Source organism: Rhagoletis pomonella, unplaced genomic scaffold (genome assembly GCF_013731165.1).
Source record: "Rhagoletis pomonella isolate Grant_MI unplaced genomic scaffold, Rhpom_1.0 Rhpom_scaffold_00004, whole genome shotgun sequence".
NCBI classification, from domain to species: Eukaryota; Metazoa; Arthropoda; class Insecta; order Diptera; family Tephritidae; genus Rhagoletis; species Rhagoletis pomonella.
Window position 1 is genome coordinate 919,112 of NW_023458558.1, and position 21,183 is coordinate 940,294.

Here is a 21,183-nt window from a genome sequence, read left to right on the forward strand (position 1 = left end):
CGACTAGGTAATTCATATATTTTAGTTTTCCAATAGTAACATTTTCATTAATTTAAGAAGTCCAGGACGAGTTGAAGTTCGAAGGTAATTTAGAGGTTGAGAAAGGCACTTCCGAGAAAAAAGTTTCAAACAGAAGTTACGCACTTTTTCCCTTAGAATCCGAATCTGTAGTTAAAATACATATGTATATCTGTTTGAGAAAATGGACTTGCGGTCAGTTTAACCCACTTCCGGTCAAAATCGGAACTAGGTAAAGTTTTTGCGGTTTTAAATAAAACACATTTCCCTCCATTTTTTCGGTCTAGGACACCCCGTATATCCGCACTTGCGACTAAATAAAGATTTGTTGTTAAATTTTGTTTATATTTAATCTACTTTCAGCTCGTTCCATGACTGTAAATATGCATTTTTACCAGAAATTCGGTTTGACTTGGATTAGTTGGATATTTTTTTATTTTGCTATGCGCTGGTTTTTACTATTTTTGTCCGCTCTAGTCCCACTGTGCATCGTAGTTAAATAATGTAAGCAAAATAAACGGGTCGACGCACCGACGAGGCATGTTCCATTGTCACTGCTCTTGATCTCGAGCTCTGGCTTCGCATCGTAAACATAAATATGTATGTATGTGTGCATATGTGCGCTGTAGTAGTATTCAACAACGTGGTTTGGCATAAATTAATGGTTTACAAACAAAGTGTGTCCCAAGCTAACGAAGAATGTTAAACATTTACTTATCTATGTATTTCTGCTGTAAAGAATGGAAAAGGTGCTGCAGACGCAGTTGAGTTGAATAGGTCTAGCGTAATTTCGGAAATTATGTAAAAACTAGGGCTGTGCGATTAATTGATTACTCAAAATTTTAATTAATCATAAAGTAAATAACTCAATTATTCGATTAATTGGAAATTATGATTACTCAAAAGTTCAGTTACTCGAGTAATCAAGATTTTTGATTAACCAAAAACAAAAATATTTGAGTAAAATGCTTTATGATTAATCAAAATTTCGAATAAAATGAGTAATCAACATTTCAACTCTTTACATATGTATAAATTAGTTAAAGTTCCTTGATACTTTGAAAACAACGTTTCTGTTTTCAAAAATTAAAACAAAAATTTTTTTTCATACACAGAATGTAAAAAAGAAAATAAGCATTTTCCAAAGCAAACTCTATTACGAGCAAAATTATTTTTTTTTGAGTAATCATATTTCAAGTAACTCGATTAATCATCGTTTTGAGTAATCAAAATCTTGATTACTCGAGTAATTGATTAACCGAATAATTGATTAACCAACTTGCTCGAGTAATCGAATAATCGCACAGCCCTAGTAAAAACGAATAGTTTGGCTATTAACTTTTAATAGTATTTGTAAGAATGTATGCATGTATGTATATACAAATCTACATATGTACATATATATACATAAATTTATTTATTATTCAATGATGTCATTTCCGAGTTTTGTCATTGAAGTTAGGCTGGATTTACACGATGACACCTTTTGAATTACAAATCATTTATTTGGGTTTAATCAAAAAAGGATAAAAATAAGACCACTTCCCGTTATGGAAATAATAATTTGAGGCACATGTCTATTATCGCAACTGTCCTTTGAAATGGGTCCGATCGACATAATGATATAAGAAAAGCCATTAGCCGAATTTCGAGGTGTCTGGTTTTAGTTGTAGTTTTAACGGAAAACAATCGAAATCTTACTATAAAAATGTATGTACCTATGTATATTCCCTTAAGTTAAAAATTCGCAAAAATGAGTTCCTGATACTAGAATTCACCCCTTACTTAACTGCTACATACCTATATGGACATTTCCAATGTGAGGTGACGTGACATTTGTATGACAAAATCTTAAAAAAAATTAATCGAAAAAGTCAAAATGTTAATAAGTTTTTGCATAGCAATTAAGTAGTAAAAAAATTACTAAAATTTCCAATGAACATTTTTATCTCAATATTGTTCTAAAATGAATTTTTAACGCAAATAGAGCATGCATTAAGTATATGCCGAATATATTTTTTATTTTGGCTTCAACGCCATCTACCGGATGCAGTGTTGGAAATCTATGTCTTACTACATATGTCTCAGTTATGTATACATATATATGCATACGCCAAATTTAAAACAACTTAGTGAATACATAAATTAGATATACACCCCGTTCGCAACTACTCCGAAGAGCATGAGTTCAAGCACGGTCCAACCCACCATTAAAAAAAAAGTTTTCTAATAGCGATCGCCATCAGCAGGCAATGGCAAACCTCCGAGTGAAAAACAGCTTCTCATAAAAATACAATCGGCGGCCGCAGTCCGCAGACAACCAGGGCTGCCAACTATACTTAGCTATGAAGTGCCACATTGAGGATAAGAAAGTGCCAAATAGAAAAATAAAAGTGCCAAAAAAAGGTGCCATTCTTTTCAATTCTTCCCATTTAGCATTAAAAACATTAGAAACATATTTCTAAAATAAAAGTCCAATGTCAAAGTCAGATAAACCAGTTGTATACACTATAGACATTAGATTATTTTAGTTGAGAAAAAGAAGTACACGCAAAGGATATCACAAAAATGTAAGGAAATATTACTATTTTTCAAAAGCTACATTGTGCACTTTGTACCAAATTGAAAAATCAACGGCCATTTTAAATAAAGTAGGGCCAAAAATGGCACGGTTTGAGCCAAGTTGGCAGCCCTGCGTATAACTGTACGTCCCTCCCCTTTGTGTGAAAACATCAAGGCGCACGCCACAAATCGGAAGAGAAGCTCGGCCAAACACTAACATATGTGTAAGCGCCCAACTATTTTATTGTTATTATACACCCAATGTAATAATTATAAATACACCATATATTGACAAGTTTAAAATTTGCTACCCTACTACGCTTTATCCTATTTTTACTACGCTTTTTATATTTTCAACTTATGGGCAGCAACTATTTGTAAATCACAATTAATTCAAAAATGTGGTAAACAGGCCATGGCTTCCAGATCTAAATGTACATATACTTTTACTGCAAATTGTGCAAGAAGCGTCTGACCTAAAACATCTTCAACATACATATGTAAATAGGCACCACCGGTTAAATTGTCGCATAGCAGACAGAAAGATTCAATGTCCGAGAGGGATACGAAGTTGCACAAAGTGGTCACAATGACTGCGTGTCGAACTACTTCCACGATGGATTCGTTGCCGCAGATAAAAAGCGGCTCAACAGAGGCAAAAGATTAAGTTCGCCTCAAATAAAGTTAATTTTCACTTATTTATGACGAAAGTTCTGCGGTAAGTGGCAAACAGTGTTTAGTTTCTATAAGTTCGGTATTTGGAAAAGGCCACTGTAAAAGAAACAAATATAATAAAGTAGATGCCTAAAAGATTACAACTGTTATATTTTTGTTTTAAAACATAAAATATGCATATGAATTTAAAATAATAACAAATTTTTATCTTTTGCTACGATTTTTAATTTTTTTATTATTTTATTTTTTTATTATGAATTTTGCTACGCAATCGGTTTCGTGAGGTGCTAACCCTGTCCGCAACGGAAGAAAGCATACTCAAATCTCCGAACTCCAGTTCAAATCGTACATTATCCCATGCAAACATTCGGACAAATTTTAGAGTCAGAATAGTTTCAGAATTCAAAGTTGTATGAGGTCAAAGCAGAGCCAGAAAAAAGCATATTTGCCTTCTGAGAAGGGTACGCAATTACAAGTCGAAATTAAAAGTCATATTAGAGACTCAAATATGCCGCTTTTCTGAGTTTTAAATGTGAACTTTATTACTTTTGTTCAACTCACAATTTATGACCCCAAAAGAGTCCAAAATGTCTAAAGTCTGGTTGACTGGTTAAAAATCATATTTTATTTTTTCGAGTCCGGAGCACTCATGAATTTTGAAGGAATATATACGCAAGTATGTGAGCGATATTCTGGCTATAATTTCGAAGAATTGCAAGTGAAATATTTATATATGTATGTAAATTTGTACATATGTATACACATACAAGTGCATACATATGTATGAACACTGCGCGCACATTTAAATTAATACAGACGAAGACCACGGGATAAAAATAGCATAAATCCATTTAAAGTAGGTTTGAGAAACCGCAATTTAAAAGTTCCAAAATGTGTAAATTTTTCGTCGCCATGGTCTATCCCTTCTAATATCGTTTTCTACCCCTAATTGAATAATCACCAAAAAGTAATATTATTATGTCACAGACTCGCATTAACAGTGAAGTTTCCAACAATTATTTGACTTATGCCATTATTTTTCTACAGTTTTCACATATTTTTTGACCATGACTTTGCGTGTGCTGGTCACATAAAATGCCTACGTTGTACGAAAATGTCCGAAACGAATTCCAAACAATCATTAATGTTTGAAAACTTTTTGCGTTTGATGAGGAATAATGACTGGTATAGCTGATGTTGTCAATATAAATATAACATTTGTATATGTACATAAGTATATACCTAGTACGGCGTAGTTCAACTAATTACCTCAGCAAAATTAAGTTATTTTGACTCAAGTAACAGCTAACTTCAAATTATTGTATCCCTAGCAGCCTCATTGAGATAAACCAAATGCTTACACTTTTGAAATCCTTGTAAATAATTCAATATTAGTTGAAAAATCATCTAACTTTGGGCAATTAACTATTTTAGAATTTAATACTAAGTACACTTAGGTCTCTTTTTATGCGGATTTTTTTATGCGGATTTGAATTTATGCGGTTTTTCAAGCCATTATTTCGCAGTAGCGATTTTGCTTTTTTGAGAGTTTTTATTACTTTTTTCAGTGTGTAACGACAATGCTTCTGATAAATAATTTGTCTGTATTCTTACATAATAATAATAATAATAGATTGGCGCTTGCACATAAGTGGAGCTTCTCCTCCACTTTGTTGTGTGCGCCTTGATATCGTCACACAAAGGGGAGGGACCTACAGTTTTACGCCGACTCCGAGCGGCGATTGTATTTTTACGAGAAGCTGTTTTTCATGGCAGAAATACACTCGCCGCCTTGCCTGCCGAGGGGCGACCGCTGTTAAGAAAAAACTTTTATTTTTTTAATTTTTTTTTATGTGTTCTTACATAATTCATGTATTTATTGTGGTATTTTTTGTTTTTTGTTTCTGGTTAAAATACAGATAAAATTTTATTTATTTCATTAATGTTCGGTTTTACATGGAATAATAAGTGTTGAAGTGAAGAAATAAATAGGTTTTTTTGCTCAATAAACCCGCACTGAATTTTTTATGCGGTTTTTTAGATTTTTTTACCTGGAGTATCTGAATTTATGCGGTTTTTGAAAATGCTGGAACGCATCCCCTGTTTTTGTACGAAAGTGAAGAACTTTTTTATGCGGATTTTTTTTATGCGGCTTTCTGAGGAACGCATGTACCGCATAAAAAGAGACCTAATTGTAATTTTAAATTGGTTGAAAATACATCTGCAAAGGAAACATTTTGTCTTTGAAGTGCTTTATGCCAAATGCATTTTAAAGTAGTTGAAATCAATGCAGAGTCGGATAATTGACTAATAATAATCATTGTTTATTGTTGATCGAAAAAATTAAAATCAAGTAATAATAATTCCCTTTGAGCGAAACAATAAAACTCAAATATTGATTAATATTTTTAACCTTTATTGATTAAACTCGAAAAATCATTATAAATTACAGTAATACGTATAAATTACAAATACGTGAGTATAGTTAATTATGTTTCTCGTCGATTACTGCTTGTTGATTTTTTTGGCAAAAATGTAAAAAATAATGATTATTTTCCATGCCTGAACATAACTGAAAGTCCTCCCAACTGGTAAGACACCAATCAAAACAAATTTAAGATATTGTTAAGTTTCGCACGCAGATATTTGTCACCTCCACCAGCTGGTGCTCCGAGCTGCTCCGTGGAATAAGGCCGCGTGTATTAAGACCGCGATCCAAAAATAAAATTAGGCTGCGCGGGCATAACGTCGCCTAGGTAAAAGATTGCCGTATGTTGATTTCGGCAGGTTGTGGGAAATCGCGATTGAAGTTTGGAATGCAATTTCTCAAAAACGCGAGGATAGAATTACTCCAAAGTCTCTGAAAATGTTACTAGTACACAAAATTCTTAAATTATTTAATTTTTAATGTTTACTGTTAATTAGTTTTGAGTTTATGAAGGATTTTATTTAGTAAAATTTTGTCGTAAGCGTCATTTGTCCACAATTTGGCAGCCACATTGTATGAAATACGACAAAATGTGATCAAAATTTCTACTAAATTAATGCCACTTTATAATAAATATATAGGAAACTAAAAGAGATATCCAAAAACGGAGAACGACATTTTTAAGATATTGATTAGTTTAATATGACTGCATCACTAACTAAATTTTTATTAAGTTATCGAAAAATTTTTAGTCAATATCTCGGAAACTAAGGAAGATATCTAAAAGCACATAACACCAATCCAAAGATCTTATTTCAAAATATATAACTGCAATTATAACTAAAAATCGTCAAAATTGCGCCTACGGCAATCTTTTTTTTACCCAGGCGACGATAAGCAAAAAATACCAAAAACGAAAAAATAATAAGGGTACTCATCGATTCGCGCAAGTTTTATATTTGGGCAATTAGGCAACTTTGCGCAGTGTGTTTCATGAGGACAATTTTATATTCTGTGCAATTTCAGACATTTAATTATTTGACAATGTTAATTTAAAAAGTTGAACAATTGAAACTCGAATTTAAGAAAATATTTGAGTCTTACGAAAAAGCGTTGAGCACAATTCAAAATGAAAGTAAACAAAATAGTTAATTGAGGGTTGCACATCACACTGCGCAAATTTGCGTGGCAAAATTTCCGCGCAAACTTGCCCTTTTTGTGCAAATAGCTTTCAATACAAATTTTGACATTTCATTTGCGAGGGTTTTAAATTGCACAGTTTGCCCAGTTTGCGAGAGTTTTGCGCTTTTAAATGAGTACCCTTAATAATTTTTTTCATAAATAACCTTTTTTTGAAAGAAGTGCATAATTAATGCTAAAGAAATTTATATTATTTAGAAAGTACAAGTTATTACGTTTATTTTTATATATACATAAGTATATAGAACAGTTTTGTGCGTAGGCGGCCTTTGGCCGCGCTTAGGGATTATAACCCTCACTAAGTAGAATTCTCCTTTCTGTGTTGCCAAAGAAGAGGGGCGTGGAACACCTTTTGCAGATAACACCTTTCTTTATTTTGTGGTTTGATTTGTCGACCAAATGAAAAGTAAAATTTATTTGTGATTTGACGCGGATAATTGGATTCTGCCAATTAAAAACGATCAAAAATTGAAATTAGGCCGCGCGGCGTAATTCATTTTGCCAAGTGAAATTAGGCAGGAAAAAAGGACGCGGCCTTAATTCACCCGGTCTAAATTCCATCCCCCGCTCCGAGCGAGCAGTTATTTAGTGTAGAAGCTTTAATTTACGACGATTTAAGAAACAGGTGAAATGTGAGCAATTTGAGCTACGAGTTCAAACCTTAATTTTCGATTTGGTGAAACGAAAATGTTGATAAATAGGTTACTTTTCAGGCAGATTTATTGCTTTTCATTACAATGGGAAATATTCCTAGGCAAAATGGAAATTGCCTACCAAAATTTAATCAGTGAAAAGTGTCACAATATCGTAAGTTTTTACTGGTTTTGCATTCAATAACTATTTCTGATAGTTTTCCTCCCAATTTTACTCTAAATTTTGTCTTTGCGCTCTAGCTGTTGGCATTCAGTGGAAATGTCCTTGATCAAGGTTGCACTGTTAGTTCGTTCTACGCGCCGTTTAGGCTGGGTCCGGTAATTAAAGAGTAAAATATATAACTCTCTCATAAGTGTTAGAAAGTACCCAGATCGTGAGGAAAGCAAAACCACACTTCGTGCCCGGAATCGAAAAACCAGCTGATTTAAGTGCTTTTGCTGTAGTTACTTAAAGCCCAAGACTAAGTTTATCGTTTACGATCCAACAGTGCAACGTATTCGCTCTCTATTACCCATTCTTCCAGCGTGAGGAACGCTTTCTGATCTGTCCACCTGCGGGACCCACGGGCTCGCGGGGAACAGCGCTATTATGGGTATTTACCAGGAAATCAGTAAAAAATATATTTATGTATATCCAAATAATAAGTAATTTCAAATGATTCATTGAACACCTGGCCGTTTTCGCTAAAAACATTGCACACCTGGCCGTTTTCATTCAACATATTTAACACGACGAGAAAGCGAGCCCTTGCCCGATAAGAAACGCCATTTGAAATATTTACCGATAAATTAAAAGATAAAGAATACAAGTGGCTAAGTTCGGAAGAGACCTATTTTTTATACCCTACGTATATGTATGTATATGCTTTCCAATGTTTTCACAATTTCAGTATGTATATATTGTGTACTAGATCGTTCTCACCCGCTTCGCTGAGTGTATGAAGTTTCTACGTGCTACATTAGGTGTAATTTATTTTAATTAAATGCGAAAATCAGGAGACCTCAAATTTTTTAAATATCTTCAAAATATTTTCAAATTAAAACTATCTTAAACCTCTCTCTTGTGATACTTTTTCATACTTATGTACATGTAGTTTAGAAATGAAGCCGTTTCCAAATCATTTCGATTGGTACCCATATTGTAATAATTCAATGAAATAATTGAAAATTTTGAATTTTAGTTTTTAAACCACTAACTCCTATAATTCAAGTTGAATTTGAATTTTCAAACATGTGGAGTCCCTACTTGACATATGCTTTTTAGAAATAAAGCCTTCCTTTCTTCCTTCCTTGAAGACTCTTCCGATTAAAACCTAGATTGTAATACCTCATTAAACTTATAATAGCAGGCTAGCAAGACATATCTGGCCTAAGCTTGACAAACGTAGATCTCGCCCTCCCCTCCACTTGGAGCGACCACTGTTGCGGCATGTTATTGAAGCTCTCACCAGGCATTGCCAGATGGGAATCCACGACTACTGTCGTAGTTGCCGCGATGAGGAGGAACTCGAAAGCGTGGAGTACTCAATAAATTGTGTGCAAGGAATCAATTAAGTATATATTTTCCTCATTTGAGCTAAACTCGAAAAATCCTGAACCCATAGATCCCTATAAATACAGTTTCTTCCGATATTAGAAGCAATGTAGTTTTGTGGCATAATCCGTGGAGCTGAACGATTGATGATGATGAAACACGTTTTTTTAAATCATAAAATAACAAATTTCTCCTGACGGTGACGCTTTTAACGTGGTCTTGAATGTTTGCCTTACCCACATTAACAAATTTCCACATATCCTACAATGCGCTTCAATGCTGTTGGAAAGGAGTTTCCTATTTAAAATTAACGCGAATGTACTTAAGTATATGTTTATATTAATTAGCATTACAAATAGGATTTAATAAACATTTTAACAGCACTTGATAAATTAAAAATTTTTATGATTTGTAAATTTTTTATTATTTATCAAGAATTGGGATTCTAGCACAGAAATAAAAAGATCTTTTCTTTATAAATTATGAAGATTGAAAGTGCTATTCACAAGCGTTTAAAAATTGAGATTTCCTTGGAAAATTATAAATTTTGTATATCAAATTATTTTTTTTCTATCATTTAAATATGTATGTGCCGGCATTTGAACCGCCTCACGTGGAATTATATTCGACATCTCTACCTACTCGGCTACCTATAAAAATTATATGGGTGTCTGCATTGGCGTTCATTAATAAACCAGGACAATTTAAGTGTGGAGCAGTACACCAGGACAATTTGCTTAAATCAGGACAAATCCTCGAAAACCAGGACGTCTGGCAGCCCCAACGTAGTATTATGGACATCTATAAAACTATCACTTGCATTTAGTTTTACTCGGTAGCGAGCCAACAAGTGTGATTTTGTCGCAAAGTGTATTATATTATTTGATGGGACAACTGTTCCTGCTGCGCTTAAGAACCTATTTTATTAAAGTAAATAGAGTCAATGCTAATGAACTGTTTTCTTAATTCTCTTGCAGATCAGATAACGCACTGATCCTGTGACCTATGACAAACTGCGGTATTTACCACAACAATAACAAAATTAATTCAAAATGTGCCTTTCGACACCGATCGTTTCCTCTTCGGAAGGTAGTACCTCAACAAAATCTGCTGTCTGTGCCAGTACAACCAATCTGAACAACAACACAAATAATAACAATAATAACGTTTGTACGTTGAATGCAGTCGGATGGAGCGATCACGACGAAAATATAAGTAAATCCAGTATTAGAAATAGAATATGCGACCCGCAAACACAAAAATCATGCGCATTCGTATGTAGCAACGTAACTGCGGCCAGTGAAGAAGATGAGCAATCCAAAGATTTAGTTGATAACTTAGGTTTTAATGAAGAAAATGCCGTCTACAAAGAAATTCCACATGCAACGGATTCGAATCAATCCATCCAAACACAGGCATGCAGCAGCGAATCCGAATACAACCCACAGATCAGGTGGTTAGACTTGATAGCCCAGATCTTTTTACATGGCGGTGCTCTGTATGGAATTTATTTGCTATTCCAAGCAAATTTCTACACATTTTTGTGGGGTAAGCAAAAAATGAGAATTAAATGCGCCACTGAGATTTCTGCTATACCTACGGTGACCATTCGTACCGATTTTGGCGTGACAGTACCGATTTTGAGAAAATTGTACCGATTAAGTCCCGGTTTTCAATGTTATCTTTATTAATTAAAAAAAAAATATAAAAATAATTTTTCGTACAAAAGTGGAGCACTTTCGTTATCACAAAGAGCATAGATTATAAGTGAGCCATAAATATAGCCAGCATCCTTATTATTGATATAATTGATAAATTTATATAAAATATTTAATACTAATACCTTAAAAAAATCGTGGATATGAAAGACATAAGCTGTAGATAGAGTTGCGAAGATATAAATAGGGAAGAGACATTTTAGCTTTCTTCGGCTATTTCCCTTATTTCTTTTTATGAAAGTGTGACTCATTATCTTTCAAAGACCATGTAAGTCAGAATTTGAAACCTTTGTACAAAAATTAGCAATATTCGAAAAATTTTCATCAAAAATTTGAGCTTTTTAGTTAGATTCTAACATAGATAGAAACATTCTGAGTATGCAGTTTTGTAACCGATTCAAATAAAAGCGCAAATTTTAAGTAGCCAGGACTTGCCTTTGATGTTTGGTAAAATTTATGAAAGGTGTTGCTCATTTTCTCCGTACAGAAATAGTTTTGAACATACTGTGTATGGAAGAAAATGCGCGAAGCGGCATTACCCAATTACCATTTTTGGTGGAGAGGTTTTTATATCATGAATTGGGGATTATAAATATAAAAGTTGTATTATCCTTTACCTTTTAAAAATAATTAATACCTTTTCTTAAAAACGTTTACATTTTACATTAAATTCCATAACTACTTGCCAAAATCTTTATTTTTAGATTGATAAAATTTTAGTGAACATATTTTAGATTTTATTACTTTGGAACCCGTGGGCCTCATGACTTTCAGAGATGTCAATATTTTCCATATTTTGGCAATATCGTTGTTTCTTTGGGTAAATATGTATATACTTTACTGTTCAATATTGGTGGGGGTGGGAAATAGGAATAGGAAGAGGATAAAATTAGCATTTTGACAGAGAAAATGTAGACTCTGGTTACGCCAACCACAGGATTTTTGTGCAAAATATCTTTCTGAGTTGTAAGCCTTCGGCCGCTGACCCCAGTATCTTGTACAAATTAGTCCATATTTCAAACGGAATTTATTAATAAATTTTTATCCGAAAGTTTGAAATGTTTACTTAAAACTAGCGTTCAATCGTTTGACCACACGCATAAGTAAAAATTTATTGATTCGGGTCACGCGTTTAGAAACAATAACCCAAAATTATTGTACAAATAACCCGCACCCAACAAAATAACTTTTGCTTGTTCAAATTTCGATTCTAAGAACAAAATGTTTTTAAATAAACAAAAAAGTTAATAATAACATTTGAAGGATTTTAGATATTGGGTATGGTAGCACGAAATGTCACAATCTGCTTAATTGTCCGGTTGTTATATGGCGATGAAAAAGTGACAGTTCTAGAAAATCTGATTAAAATGTTTCACATGGTGATGAACAATTATTCCGATTCGTCGAATTTTTTTAAATGTTCTACAAATTTTTAAATTTAGATTTACATGTTTTTTGAGATAGTACTTAAGTTATATTTTCATTAAAAAAAAAAACATTTTTATTTTTTTTCTCTCTGTTTTGTTTCCAATACAACTGTGTTCAGCCTTTTCCCCGCAAACATATTCAGAGCGTTCAGAATACCCATATGAGTCCGAAAGGAATCCTAGGTAGGTAAGAAATATGAGTTTCAAAAACAACAATTTTTTTACTCTTATATGAGCCAGCACCTTCTGCTAATATAAAAACAATAAAGTTTCGGACAAAAAAATAACAAATGTACATATTTGCAAATATAGTGCGTGAAATAAGACCCAAAGAACTACCTAAAATAAGAGTCCGAATGTAGTAATTAATGAGACCGATAAGAGCCTCAAAAAGAGTCTGAAATGATTCATATATGAGGCCGAAAACTGTTTAAAAAGAGTCCAAAATATATGAGGTATATGAGGCCAATAGGAGTCCAATATGACTCAAATTGAGGCTCATTTGATGTATGAATTTAAGTTCATATAAGTCGACCTTCGGAAGGGAAACACCTTCATATCGGACTCTTGAATGAGCTCATTATGGGCGTTTATGACTCAAAATGTTTGCTGGGTTTATTCTAAAAACAAAATTGTATGTTCGGATTCGATGCTTTAGAAATGTCCCCATTTTTGGCCACAGAATTCTGGTCACCGTAGCTATACCCCATGCATATTTATGTATGCATGTACATTAGGGTGGTCGTTAAAAAATCAAATGAGCGATTTTTTTTTCAGTCTAACTCCTTCAATCGGTAGCACTACAGTCACAGATATCACATAAAAATTTGGTCCCCATTGTAGGCGGTTAAGGCGTGTCGCACAGGGGCCAAAGTTCAGATTCCTCTATAGAGACACAAAAAATTAAAATTAATTTTTTTGCCAAGTCATATCCAAAATTGAATGTCGAATATATCACATATAAATTTTGGTCCCGATTGGAGTCGTTTAGGGCGTGTCGCAATGGGGTCCAAGGCCAGACCTCATAGGGTGATCTTGACCCCTGTGCGCCACGCCTTAACCGACTCCAATCGGGGCCAAAATTTATGTGTCATATCTTCGACTATAGTAGCATCGACGTAAGGGTTGCGGGCTAGGAAATCTGATGTAAAAAATTTGCTACCTTGTTTTAAGGACCACCCTAATGTACACACACACACACACACATGAATGGAAATTCATACATAATTTTATGTATAAGGGAATTATCAACGGGACAGTCCTACACATTCTATTTGAAAAATAACCAAAAATAAATTTTCAAAATACATATGTACATATGTATGTGCATACACATATGTATGTAAAACATATAAAATCAGCTTTATTTATGCCATTGTACATTTTACATTCATATTTACCAAAAAATATGGTATGAAAATGTTTTAGTAGGGCAGTCATATGCGTTCCTATTTATAGAAGGTGTAAAAGAAAAGACGCCTACACATTTTTTTAATATTAAAGTATCCACGAACTGCCATATTTTTTTTAACAATTTAGTATATTTAATGTTATTATGAATAAATAAAGGACAAATATACATACATTTGTAAAGCATGTGCTTACGGCGGCCGCTATAGAAAAGTGATTACAGTTGCGTACTTCCACTCGGTAGGGCCAAGGAAAGACCCAAAAGCTGTCGCACCTCGGCAGGCAATGATAAAACTTATGCCGATTTCGTTTCTACCGAAAAATGCAACCTTCTCTTTGCCCTTTACGCACAAACACTAAGATATGCCCACTTCGTAAGTAGAAATACTATAAAGATTATTTGTATAAACGAAAAGTTCACAAAGAGATCTTGTATTTCAATAACAATTTTATAACAAAAAACATGTTATATGTATGTATCTTTTATAGCCCAATTCTAACAGTGTGAACAAAATATATCTACAACTTCCTTTTTACAGTGCAGCTACCCTGGGCTTTTTATTTCTTTTGCTAACTTAACCACTAACAAGAATTTAATTATGTAGGTATGCATTCATATTCACAGTTCACTTTGGAAATTCGTATCGCTTGAATTTCGTTTTAGCAACAAAGTCCAAATTTATAGGGTTTAACTACAGAGACTGGTCGTTTGTTAATTGACCACTGTGTGTGAATATTAAAATCGATAGTTAAACCCTTGCCAGTGGTTAACTATGCACTATGAACTCGGCTTGTAGGAATTCAATAAATTACGAAAACTGACGGTTTTTATGGTGATAAATTCTTTTGAAATACTGTAGGGCTGATCGCAGAGAATATAAAGCTTGATCAGGGAGTTTTGGAATCGCCGCCATCTTGAAAACAACGGGGCCGAGGTTTTTTAAGGGCCTCAGGCAGACTATGCCTTAACGTTAGTATCTATGTATGTAGGGTGTTCGATTAGCCTTTTTTCCAAAACCGGTTTTCGAGTTATTCAAAAAATTGCAATTTGAAAAAAAAAACGGTTCCCGATTCTGAAATTAGCAAAAAACCGAATAACCCGGTTTTATTTTACACATTTTTCATACATCAAAAATTCTTATATTGATATGAAGTCATGACCGAAAATAAAGCTAAACAGTAAAGTACCTTTTATTAAGAAAAGAGCAACGCCTTTTTGTATCAAAAGTAAAATAAATAAAAATCAGTGAACAATTCACGTTTGGTCTAATTTTAACTTTTTTTTAATACTTAATTGCATTTTCTATGACTTTGATTGGCTAAAGATTTAAAACTATTTAGGGGTTCCACTTAAACAAGAAAAAGCCTTAAAAACTTGGACAAACTCAAAACTTTCATTCAGAAAAAAACGGTTGGTATGATGAAAAAAGTCCGCCTTATTTGATATTCGAAAAATCAAGATAAAAAAAACCGCATATAGAAAACCGAGTCAATTACCCTAGTACATATGTACATATCGTCGTTTAAAGTGCAAAACCGCGTATCAACAAAATGCAAAACCGCGTATGTGAAGTTGTAGAAATTATTTTCTACAGCGTAAAAACAGTCATATTTCAAAATGACTCTCTTTTTTATAAAGCAATCGCATTTCTGGCTAGTATATTTCAGGACGAATGTATAAGGAGATTGAGCCAAGAGCTTGTGTGAGCAAATCCAATTTTTGGCAGCCAATGTCAGTTACGCGGTTTTGCAGAATGACGATACTTTAAACGACGATATGCTATTTTGCTCCACCTCATCACAATCATTTATTACAGGGGGCCATATTCCTACTTTTCAATCAAAAATCCACTTAAAACCTGTCATTATTTGGTTAAAACGACTTCTCACATAATCACATAGGCGACCTATAATAGAATTTTAGCAACAATATTTTCCACCCATTAACTCCTATTTGATGGGGTTTTTTGATCTGGTTTTGAAAAAATGGCAGAGAGAGTTAAAAGTCCCACAAAAAAGTGAAACCAACAAAAACCTTCTGCGGATTAAAGGAGATGAGTAAAACCATAAAGTTTCATGAAAATGAATTGAATTTTTCCCGAAAAAGTAAATGAGATTCGGTAAAATTTTCTTGGGATTTGACTACCATGTACACATAAATACCAAAGTTGGGGCATAATTGGGTTGAGGTCTTAAAGTGACTATTATATGCAGGAACCACCCTTGTTTTGAAGAGTAAGTAGGGAAAATAAACGGTTTTAATATATAAAAAATGTATATAATATCGCGCCCATGATTAACCCCATCTGATTTAACATACATAGCTATGATAATTTTCATAATTTCAAAATAACCACTTTTCATTTTAGTGGTCGTCTGTGTTTGGTGCTCGGGCATTGGCATCACCGCTGGAGCCCATCGTCTCTGGTCACATAAGTCGTACACCGCGTCCTTGCCATTGCGAATTCTACTCATATTTCTTTTCACTATCGCTGGACAGGTAATATTTACTGCCATTTTATACAAATCAACAAATAACTCAGGGAGTTCGTTTTATATTCCTTGTCTTCTTTCCTCTGTTAACAGCGCGACGCCTACACTTGGGCCCTGGATCACAGGATACACCACAAATTCTCTGAAACGGATGCCGACCCGCACAATGCCAATCGGGGCTTCTTTTTCGCACATGTCGGCTGGCTATTCCTGACGCCACATCCCAAAGTGATCGAGAAGCGCAAAGTGATCGATATGTCCGATTTGGAGAATGACAAAGTGGTTATGATTCAACATAAATATTATATACCATTGTTCGCGTTGATCTCGATCGGATTGCCTGTACTTGTGCCATGCTATTTCTGGAATGAGAATTTATGGTTGTCGTTTTGGATAAATTTCAATCTGCGTTTCACTTGTACATTAAATGCTGCCTTTTTTGTAAACAGTGTTGCCCATATGTGGGGTAACAAGCCATATGATAAGTGAGTAGGAATTGTTTTTAAATTTTACGATTTTGGTAATATTTAAAATTAATTAAATTGTAGAAATATTAGCCCCGTTGAGAGTCGCTTTGTGGCATTTGTGGCACTGGGGGAGGGCTGGCATAACTACCACCACGTTTTTCCCTGGGACTACAAGACTGGAGAGTTCGGCAGCTTCAAACTAAACATCACGACTGCCTTTATTGATTTTTGTGCTAAAATAGGCTGGGTCTCTGGAAGTAAGTTTTATTAACATGCATCCTTTAACGCATTAGGCGTATTCTCGAAGCCAACTACGTTGCAAAAATAATATTCCAAATTTGCAAGAGTACGAGAGCACCCCATTGCAAAGTTGTAGCAAGCAGAAAAATACGTTGCAAGATTCGGCAAAAAAAAGTAGGCGAAATGAGAGGAATGAGGGAAACACGTAGCAACTTCAACAACAAAACAGCTAGCACAGGGTCGCATTTATCTTGCTATGCTTTTTTGATAAATATTTGGATGGGTTTAGTCGTTGCATATCCAGCAGCAATAGGAACTGTAGTTTCCAATGTATGTATTTTGTTGTTATGCAATCCGTGCAACCCGGCAACGAGCTAGGGCTTTCCAAGATTTCGAGAATACCTCTAGTATAAGTTCATTAAGTTACTCTCTGAATTTATTAACTTGAATATCTGGGCATTTAAATTGAAAAAAATACATACTTTACTATAATCTTAATTACACTCATCGTTTCGAAATAAAAAACTTCGCTCCCAAATGTATTCAATCTTTTCAGCCCTATGCGAATTGGAACCAAAATCAATAGATTTTACTATGTAATTGAACCTAAATTCTCAACGTTTCTTTATAACTAATCGGACAATTTTTGACTCAGTTATTTTCTTAGCAATTTTAAGTTCCTAAGCAATTTAGAATGAAAAGTGTTTAAAGTCCTTAAAAATTGTTTATTTGGGAAAGAATTTTCAAGTTTGGTTTGGAGGTAAACCGGATTCGGCGTTGGGTAATATTCAGTGTAATTTTTCCTTCTGTATGGTTCGATTTTTTGCCGCCAAATTATATTCATTTAACTCAGATGTTGTGAGTTTCGTCGAAGATTGGGATTAAGATATGCCGTGGTGTCACTTTTGTAAAAGAAGGTAATTGCGTTCGTTACATTGTAGCATGATTTTACCTATAGAAAGGTAAAAGTTGGTGATTTCTGTACCTATGGTACGTGTTTGGAGAGTCAATGTCATTTTGTTATTATTTTCAAATGAATGCAAACGTTGAAATTAACGCGGAAGCTTGGCTTGAAATTGATTTTTGTGTGTAAACTTGTGCTTCCTTATTCTTCGAACTCGTCTCAGAAATGCTCTATTGGATTGGGGTCGGGCGATTGAGCTGGTGTCTTCAGTATGTGAGTAACGTTGTACAGCATCCAAAGTCCCACTCTTTCGGTTTCGATCATTGTCGCGTTGAAAGTAAGATCCATTGCCTATATTCAAGTCAAGTGCTTTTCTTTAACCCTTCGATGGTCACGTGGTATATTGTTACACCAATAGCCACCTGGCCTATGATCGTAGACCATTTTTGTTTTGAAATAGGACAATGAATTATGTGAATATAAATGATAATACAGTATATTTTACTTAGCTGCCCATTCTTCTTTGCACGAAAAACTTGTGCGCTTAACCGAAAAAAGCACTTAGGCGAATTTTCTTTACTACTTCAATGAGGAAGGTATCTGAACCCCTATGAAACCAAATAATGGAAGAACACTTACCACGTAAAAATTACTGCAAGCAGGTATCGCTAATGTACAGGTATGTTGGATGCATCTATCGGAGCCGTTTCCTTATAAGTGGTAAAAATAATGCCGGTGATGCACATTTTGGAGTACGTATCCTAACAGGTCTGCGCTGGTAACATAAATTTTATAACCGGTAATTAAAGTGTCAATTTCTAAACCTTTTTCGCATTCTGTGCTCTCTTGCAACCTGTAAATTTGGTTACCATATCATAAGCTGGTAACAAAATATTGCCCCGTGAAATATGCAATATAGGAATTTCCACAAATCTTCATAGCTGAATTGCTGAATATTTTCACTGCATTACCAATGTACCTAGAATCGCGGTAACAAGAAGTGGTAACATTTTTTGGTAATACAAATTTTCGGTCACAAAATGTGCACTTAAACATAATGGCAGCAAAGCAAAATATACTGTATAGCATCAAACACATTTTTGGAACTTTTCTCAATCGCATGGGTTGATTTTAAGACAAAATATTTGGGAATTAAAAAAAAAAGACCAAAAGAAATAAACTGCAACCAGTTTTTAGTATTTTTGAGAACAGGCATACAATTAATTGAATAAATATATTTATTAAAAAACTAAAAGCGAAATTCCATCCAAAAATAACTTAATTAGAGTCCATTGAAATTAGGGAAATTTAATTACTTACACAAAATGTGCAGGCATTCCTCATGCTCATTTTGCCCGTAAATCTCCTACAACTCACACAGCCCCCTCTGGAATATTTATTTTTACTTCGAGGACAGATATGAAAACGACCGCATAATTTGCTACGATCGTAGACTACGTGACAATTGCAGGGTTAAAGTTTCTTTCAGAATATTAAGGACTATTTTTTCGTTGCATTCTCAATGAAAACCAGCTCCCCAACACCTAAGGAAGCCATGTATGTTTCCAAGAATGGTCCAGTACTCCATTTTTTACGAAATTGCAGGAAGTTGCAGGAAAAATGTTCCCGTACTCCAAAATCCTCCAAAATCCTGTAAATGAGAGCGTCTTTTGGAGAGTTGTGTAGAGAATGAAGTTGCAAGTTTTTACCCGAACTTTTTTTCCGGTAAAATCATGAAAAGTGTCAAGCAATCACTGGCTGACATTTTTACCGGAAAAATGGTTTTTTTGTTACCGTACTTTTTGTTGTTACTCACTTTTTACTCTCACTTCAGAGAGTAATTTTGCTGTTTGACAGTTTTACAGGATTTTTCACGAAAAGTATTGGATCAGAGCTAATACAAGATTGCGTCAATCGAGCTGAGAGCAACCGGGCGTGTGACGTCGTCAAATAACAGAATGAGACAGCAAAAACGAACTAAACAAGGAGAGGAGAGGAAGAATCGAAGATAAAGCAGTATTGCCAAGTTTTGAACTAAAAAAAGCACCAAATTTTTCTTTGTGTATTTAATAAACTTTATACGCATAAAAAATTTTATTGTAAGGATGCCGTTTCAAATCAATGTTCTGGCATGATTGAAGGTGCTGCCACATATTTTGTTGGCAAACATACAAACGCTCTCTCGCTTATGATGATTTTGTCTCCATTTTTGTTAAGTTGCTTACAACACTTACCATTGCTATAAATTTTGGTTCCATTTCCCATTTACTCATTTTCTGCAGTGGTATGTTTCCATATTTTCTCATTCGATTTGGTGAAGATCTAAGAGATTTACATGGTTTACGAGGCATTTACCCGTTTAGATCAGTGTTGATATTTTAAGTACAATTGTACTTTTTTCAGTACAATTAGTTTTAAAAAGTACAAAAGTACAATTTACCGATTTTAAGTACAATTTTAACATCAAAAATACTTTTTGAACCCAACGTTCTAAACGCCACTAGCACTTTGATTTTTTGTCCATTTAAATTTAAGGTACTGTCCGCCTTCACCTGCTTGAAAATATAGTTTTCGTGACAATTCATACGAAGCATATTTTTTTGTAGCATACCGAGGGTTTTGCGAGATCTTGCTTGATTTCATCTGTAATTTTAGTAGTTTGGAACATTTATTATTTACAATAATAAAATGGAGTGGCGGATTCCAGATGTTTTAAAAAATATGAATGCGTTTGGAATTTCTTGAGAAAAGTATGCTTTTAAATGCCCAGTCAACAAAATTTCATCTCGCTTCCGAGAAATAAAAGGAGAACGCAATCGAAATGTTCAAGCAGGGCATACCTATATTTCATATCTTATCATTATATAAATAGGCAATCATGTTTCCTTTACACCCCTTTTACGGCTAAACTATAATTCTAAGGTATAGACAATTATATATCATTAGAAAGGTATTTTGATGCTGATGTGCAGGCAATTTTTAAAATTTCAAATCAGTTTAAAATAGAGCGAAAAAATCAATTCAAAAGTCACACCAATACCAATGCACACATGTACATGGTTGGGGCGGAAATGCCCCCTAAATGTATGCTTTAATATTGATAGCGAATTAAAGAAACGTGCTAAGCAGCAGTTCAGGAATAAAATGTATGTATGTATGTATGTACATGAATAGATTAGACTCAAACAAGGAAGAAGGTAAAGTTGAGTATGGAGAAGAAGAAAGTGATAAATACAGAAATTAAAATAAAAGTAAAGAAACCTAGATATAAAGACAAAGAGGAAGGAAAATTTAAATACCTAACCTAATAACAATGGTGGGGGTGAATATGTAAATGAAGAAAAGAATGGACATATTTAGATCAGGATAAAGGAAAAGATAAAGATGAAGACCAAGACGACGAAGACGAAGATGAAGATGAAGATGAAGATGAAGATGAAGATGAAGATGAAGA

The 21,183-nt window shown here is 34.0% G+C and overlaps 2 protein-coding genes across 4 annotated transcripts in view; one reads left to right on the forward strand and one right to left on the reverse strand.

The window, feature by feature from the left end:
* LOC118736779 (acyl-CoA Delta(11) desaturase) overlaps positions 1-21,183 on the reverse strand; it is a 112,762-nt gene that overhangs the window by 63,749 nt on the left and 27,830 nt on the right. The window lies entirely within an intron of this gene.
* LOC118736777 (acyl-CoA desaturase-like) overlaps positions 3,113-21,183 on the forward strand; it is a 26,856-nt gene continuing 8,785 nt past the window's right edge. The window contains exons 1-5 of one of the 2 annotated variants that reach the window (XM_036466806.1): positions 3,113-3,263; positions 10,053-10,618; positions 15,995-16,125; positions 16,212-16,603; positions 16,667-16,842. In XM_036466806.1, coding sequence (XP_036322699.1) covers positions 10,123-10,618; positions 15,995-16,125; positions 16,212-16,603; positions 16,667-16,842 — 1,195 coding nt within the window. In that variant the 5' untranslated portion in view covers positions 3,113-3,263; positions 10,053-10,122. Of the gene's footprint in view, positions 3,264-9,623; positions 9,906-10,052; positions 10,619-15,994; positions 16,126-16,211; positions 16,604-16,666; positions 16,843-21,183 lie in introns of those variants that run through there. The other variant, XR_004992769.1, reaches the window with a different exon arrangement.